This window comes from Notechis scutatus, chromosome 9, assembly GCF_049901735.1.
Source record: "Notechis scutatus isolate UNSWTSFEM ecotype Mainland chromosome 9, rNotScu1.2, whole genome shotgun sequence".
Classification (NCBI taxonomy): Eukaryota; Metazoa; Chordata; class Lepidosauria; order Squamata; family Elapidae; genus Notechis; species Notechis scutatus.
Window position 1 is genome coordinate 4159792 of NC_142017.1, and position 6091 is coordinate 4165882.

Here is a 6091-nt window from a genome sequence, read left to right on the forward strand (position 1 = left end):
CCCGCCTGGGCCGCCGCGTTGCCGCCGTGCAGGTGTCCGAAGGACGCGTAGTTCGTGTAGCCGGGGTAAAAGGGGCTGGTGGCGTAGTAGAGGGGTCGCGGGAGCACCGAGGCGGCGCCGTTGGGGAAGGGGCAAGGGGCGGCGGAAGGCGAGCGGGCCGTCGGGGCGGGCGCGCCTAAACCCGAAGGCGTTTGCGGGGGCGTCTCGCCGCTGCTGCTGCTGCCGGCTTCCTTGGCTTTGTCCGCGGAGGTGGCGATCTCCGCCAGGGACCACAGCTTGGGCTTGGAAAGGGGCCCCGGGCCGGCCGCCTGCGGAGGCGCTTGGGGGGTGTGGATGACCGACGTGGTGCCGTGGCTGGAAGGCAGGCCAGGGTGCAGGTCCGTCGAAGGGGGTCGGTACTGGGAGGGAGGGGCCGCCGGGGGCTCCTCGGGGTGCAAGAGCTGCTGCTGCTGGTGCTGGTGCTGGTGCTGGTGAGGATGGTGGTGGAGGTGATGGGGAGCTTGGAGGAGCAGGCGGCCGGCGGAGCCGCAGTGCGCCAAAGGCGGCGAGGCGCCGCCGGCGGCGGCGGCTTCTTTCCCAAGCCCCGTCTGCTCGGGGCTTTCCTTACAATCCGAGTCGCTGGAGGCGCCGTCCGTTTCTTTGCCCCCTCCGACGCCTTTGGGGTCTGCGGGGCCTGCGGAGAAAAGCCGGAGAGGCCCAGGGGGCGCCGCTGTCAGACTTCTGCGGCTCAGCGCCGGCCTTCACGCCCCCCACCCCCCCGGAACCTGACACCCGAAGAAGCCGTTCCTCTGGCCTGCTTTTCCCACCCAGCAGACGGGCCGAGTAAGCCGTCTAACCCCCTAGGGAAAAGGGTGGGTCTTTTTCTATCTTTCTTTTCCTTCCTTCCTTCCTTCCTTCCTTCCTTCCTTCCTTCCTTCCTTCCTTCCTTCCCCATAACTTAATTCTTTCTCTTTTCTTTCTTTCCTTCCTTCCATCCATCCTCCTTCCATCCCATCCTCTCCTTCCCTTGTCTTCCTTTACTTCCTTCTTTCTTTCTTTCTTTCTTTCTTTCTTTCTTTCTTTCTTTCTTTCTTTCTTTCTTTCTTTCTTTCTTCTCTCTCTCTCTCTTCCTTCCCTTCCTCCCACTTTTTTTCTTTTCCTCCCTTCCCTCCCTTCTTCCCACTTTCTTTCTTTCCTTCCTTCCTTCCTTCCTTCCTTCCTTCCTTCCTTCCTTCCTTCCTTCCTTCCTTCCTTCCCCATAACTTAATTCTTTCTCCTTTCTTTCTTTCCTTCCTTCCATCCCTTCCTCTCCTTCCCTTGTCTTCCTTTCCTTCCTCTTTCTTTCTTTCTTTCTTTCTTTCTTTCTTTCTTTCTTTCTTTCTTTCTTTCTTTCTTTCTTTTCTTTCTTTCTTTCTTTCTTTCCTTCCTTCCTTCCTTTCTTTTCTTTCTTTCTTTCCTTTCTTTCTTTCTTTCTTTTTCTTTCTCTCTCTCTCTCTTCTTTCCTTCCTCCCACTTTTTCTTTTCCTTCCTTCCCTCCCTTCTTCCCACTTTCTTTCTTTTCCTTCCTTCCTTCCTTTACTTCCTCCCACTTTCCCTCCCCCCTCTCTCTCCCCACAACCCCAAATTTCCGATTGTGCGAATGAGGGCCGTGAGACACTTTACTGATCTACTTCAAGCTAGTCGTGAGAATACAGACCCTCGGGTTTCCTCTCCCCTTCCCCCACCCCAGCCTCTTCCTCGGGCTACCAAGAGCTGCTGGGCACCTTTTCCGGGACAGGCCCCTTCGCTTTTCCTGCACCCTTTAAAGCTGCTGGAGACCTCTCTCCCCTCCTCCTCCAGAGGACCCTGGCCTGAAAGTGGGGACACCGACCACCCCCCACGCCTCTTCTCCACCCACCCCTCCCCATCTAAGCTCAATTCAGGGACAAAAACGGTCCTTTTCAAGGCCTCCAAGCCCCAAAATTAAGCCAGCTACGTTCGGGGGCAGGAGGAGGAGGAGGAAGAGGAAGAGGCAGCGGTGTCTCTTACCAAGCTGACCCGCCTCGGAGTCGCCCTTCTCCTCGAGTTTGGCCGGTTCTTCGTCGTCGTTCTTCTCCAGGTCGATGTTCTCTTCTTCTTCCTCGTCCTCGCTTCGGTTCCGGGGCGTCCAGGTCATCTTGTTCTCCTTCTTGAGGCGGCGCCGGGCGTTGGCGAACCAGGTGGAGACCTGGGTGAGGGTCATCTTGGTGATAATGGCCAGCATGATCTTCTCGCCCTTGGTCGGGTAGGGGTTCTTGCGGTGCTCGTTCAGCCAGGCCTTCAGCGTGGCCGTGGCGTCCCGCGTGGCGTTCTTGCGGTAAGCCGGGTCCCCATAAGGGTAGGAGCCCAGGGGGGCGGCGTAAGGATGGTACCCCAAGGAACCCGCCATGCCGGGCGTATGGTCGTAGGGCGAGCCCTGCAGGGGAAACGAGAAGGGAGAAGGAGAAGGAGAGGCGAAGCAGGCCCGAGTGAAAAAAAGGAGAAAAATCCACCCCGGCTGGGGAAACTCCACCGTGGGACAATATTTACAACGAAGAGTCCCTTTTTCTCCCGCCCCTCCCTTAACTCCCCCGCCCCCCACCCCGCTACCCACATAATAACAACTCGAATAACGACCACCGAGGTAATAATAACGAATAAACCCGGCCTGAAAGAAAAACCGCGACAAGGTAATAATATACAACCACGCGAGTCGCCCGAACGTCTGAACGCGGGCAGAAAAGATTCGCCACTCGCCACTCCAGCGGGGTTTTTCCCCCACCGCTACTTTTGCTACAGCCTCCCACCCCCGCTCGGTATCTCCCTGCCCCCCACCACCTCTGCTTCCCTCTACGCCGGATTATCCGCCTGTAAACAGCAACAAATTATACACCCCGCCTTCTTCTCTCCCCTTTAATGAAAGGCAACCTTTCGCCCCAACTTCTGCCGTTTCGGCTTTATTTTCCTTTTTTAAACACCCCTAGAAATGGAGAGCTTGTATCGAGCCGGCAAAAGGGGAGAGGAAAACAACCGAAAACCAACCCTCGACGTCGGAAAGAGCCCGGCTGGGCTACTCTGATTTAAAACCCAGCTAATCGGACTCAAGTAGGAGTTAAGACTAAGGAGTATTTTTTTTCCTTTCTCCCCCCTCACCCCCCGTGGCCTAAGGCAGTTGCCTTAAAAATGGATTGGGGTTGCTGTGGCCGGAGCCCTAGGAAGGCAAGGCAGGGCGCCCGAGGCGAATCCGCAGGGCGTAAAAGAAACGCGGGGCTGGCTTGCTTTATTTCACTGGGTTTCCCCCCTAAAGATTTCCAGGGTGACGGGTTCGGTAAGGGACCCTAAGCCGGTTGCCGCAGGTCGCTTTGCACATTTTTATTTATTTATTTATTTTTTTAAACCTATATTTATGAGTAACCGCGGCGGTGATTTCTTTAAGCGACTTGGCGCTTGGATTCCACAGCCGCGGGACGGGGGGGAGAGCAAGGGGCGAAATCTGAGCGGTTTCACTTCCCCACCCCTCCCCAACTCCCCCGTCCCCTTCTTCAGCAGCCAAACTGATGGGCGTCTAAACTGATTGACCTGACTTGAATTCAAAGGAGGGGGGGGGGGCGGGTGGTGGGAGCGCATTGCTCCGACGTGCACGGACAAAAATAAAGGGATGGTGTGGGGAATCTCTGAAGAGCTAACCAGATCACGTCCTAAATTTTCTTTCTTTCTTTCTTTCTTTCTTTCTTTCTTTCTTTCTTTCTTTCTTTCTTTCTTTCTTTCTTTCTTTCTTTCTTTCTTTCCTCTCCCTCTCTTTTTCTTTCTTTCTCTATCTCTCCCTCTTTCACTCTTTTTCTTTTCCGTCTCTGAATTGCCAAAAAACCGCTCTTCGCCTTCCCTCCACTATTTAGACCCCAGTTCTAAAGAGCTGGACACTCGAACCCGTTTCGCCTACGAGTTCTCCCGAATAAACAGGCTGCTGCAGCCGAGAACGGCTTGGGCTTTCGCTGGAGGGGAAGCAGGCAGCAATTCCCCCCTTAGGATCTCCCTTAAGGGCAGAATTGCCCCCAATTTAAGCCGAAGCAGGATCGGACGCAACCTGTCTCCGGGTAAGAGAAACCGGTGGGGCCGAGACTTCGTAGGGAAGGGGCCCGGAGCCTCCAGGCGGCCGGCTTGCTTTCCTTCTGCTCTCGGCCTCCTTTCTCCCTTTCCCGGCGGATTCCCCTGAAGCCAGAGCCGCTTTTGCAAGCTCCCAACCAAAGCTCCAGCTCTCGGCGTCTTCCCCGCCTCCCCTTTGCTCCTGACCTCGGGGTCTCTCTCCTCGCCCAAGCCCCCTGCCCAGCTCTGCCTCTTTCCAACCAGTGCCGAAGAAGGAAAGAAAGGAAGGAAGGAAAGAAAGAAAGAAAGAAGGAAGAATTAAGTTATGGGAAAGGGAGGGAGGGGAGAGAAGGAAGGAAGGAAAGGAAGGAAGAATTAAGTTGGAAGGAAGAATTAAGTTGGAAGGAAGGAAGGAAGGAAGGAAGGTCGGGGGAGCGGTGCTTACCACGTAGGAAGAGAAGGCAGCCGCGGCCGCCGGATCTGTGCCGTACTGGAGGTGCGAGTTGTAGCCGGGCGAAGGAGCACTGAAGGCGGTGGAGCCGGCGTAGGGGGAAAAAGCCGAGCCGGACGACGACCTTCCCAGTTCATCGGTCCGCGGACCGGAGATCACGCTGGTGCTGTAGGCAGGGCAGGAGTAGAGGGCCAAGGAGGCGGACGGTTGGTACAAGTAACCCTGAGGATACGACATGGCCGGAAGCTGCTGGCAGAACTCCGCCAGCCAGCCAGCCAGCCCCAGCCAGCCGCGCAAGCAGCTGCTGCAAGCCGCCGCCGCCGCCTCCTCCTCCGCCGCCGCCAAAGCGCAGCGCCGCTCCGCGCTTCGGCGCTCGGGATCCCGGCTCTCTCCGGAGCGCGTCGTCGAAGCCTTTGCCGCGGCGGGCGGCTCTGCCAACGGCGGGCGGACGGGCGGAGAGCCCCTCTTCGCCGCCTCCCCTCCGCAGCGGCTCTGGCTGGAGTCTCCGGCGCGCGGCACCTTTCGCCCCCCCTCCTCCTCCTCTTCCTCCTCCTTCTCCTCTTCCTCCTCCTTTTCGCAGGCGTCCTCTTCTCGCTTCCCGCTCCCCCTCCCTCCTTCCCTCCCTCCCTCCTTCCGCTGGACAAGGAAAGGGCGCTTTGGGGCTGCGGGCTTCTTCGTCCCCTCGCCTGCCTTCTTGACCGCCCGTCGCCCCCCCTTCCCTGTGCGCGCTCCGCCAAAGGTCCTGCCAAGACGCGAAGTTGGGAATTGAGGATTCTGACGCCTCCGACGCAATGCGCCCAAGCTCCGCCTCCCGCGGGGGGGGGGGTGTTGGTGGAGCGAGAGGCGGGGTGGGGGAGGGGAAAGAGGAAAGAGGGAGGGAGAGGCGGGGAGTGGACGGGTGGTGGTGGTGGGGAGAAGGGAGAGAGAAGTAAAAGTAAAAGAAATGCGAAGGGGCTGGTTGGAGCTGCGGCTGGCCAAACCCAAGCAGCTCTCCCTTTCTCTCTCTCTCTCTGTCTCCCCCCTTCTCTCCCCCTTCTCTCTCCCGCCCCCCTCTTCTCTTGCCGGCTCAATTGCGCCGGCCTCTGGCAATCAACAGCCAAGCTGTTTAGCAAAGATCACCTCCAACTTTCTTCATTTGCTAAATACACCATCAGCGCAATTTCTCTTTTGATTTATGGCAACGGGCATGCCGGCTGGGTCCTCGCTCGCTCGTTCTCCCGCTGGCGGGCCTGCACTGGAATGCGAATGCGTTCGTTTGATGAAATGGAGGGAAGGAAGGAAGGAAGGAAGGAAGGAAGGAAGGAAGGAAGGAAGGAAGGAAGGAAGGAAGGAAGGAAGGAAGGGAGAGAAAGAAGGGAAGAAGGAAGGAGAGAAGGAAGGAAGGAAGGTGAGAAACAAGGAAGGAAGGAAGGAAGGAAGGAAGGAAGGAAGGAAGGAAGCAAGCAAGCAAGCAAGCAAACAAACAAACAAACAAACAAACAAACCTGGGAATAAGGAAGTAAAAAGAAGTCCCAGTAAATCAAAAGCCATCTGTCGAAGAAGAGAAAACAGTTTTTCCAAATTTGGCACTTTGCTTTGCCG

At 57.0% G+C, this 6091-nt stretch overlaps 1 protein-coding gene across 2 annotated transcripts in view; it reads right to left on the bottom strand.

The window, feature by feature from the left end:
• IRX5 (iroquois homeobox 5) overlaps positions 1 to 5373 on the bottom strand; it is a 6210-nt gene extending 837 nt beyond the window's left edge. Inside the window, exons 1-3 of one of the 2 annotated variants that reach the window (XM_087971450.1) lie at positions 4505 to 5373; positions 2008 to 2413; positions 1 to 673 (exon numbers count right to left, since the gene is read on the bottom strand). The exon at positions 1 to 673 is cut by the window's left edge and continues 837 nt beyond it. In XM_087971450.1, coding sequence (XP_087827576.1) covers positions 1 to 673; positions 2008 to 2413; positions 4505 to 4747 — 1322 coding nt within the window. In that variant the 5' untranslated portion in view covers positions 4748 to 5373. The remainder of the gene's footprint in view (positions 674 to 2007; positions 2414 to 4504) is intronic. The other variant, XM_087971451.1, reaches the window with a different exon arrangement.
• Positions 5374 to 6091: the final 718 nt, after the last annotated feature.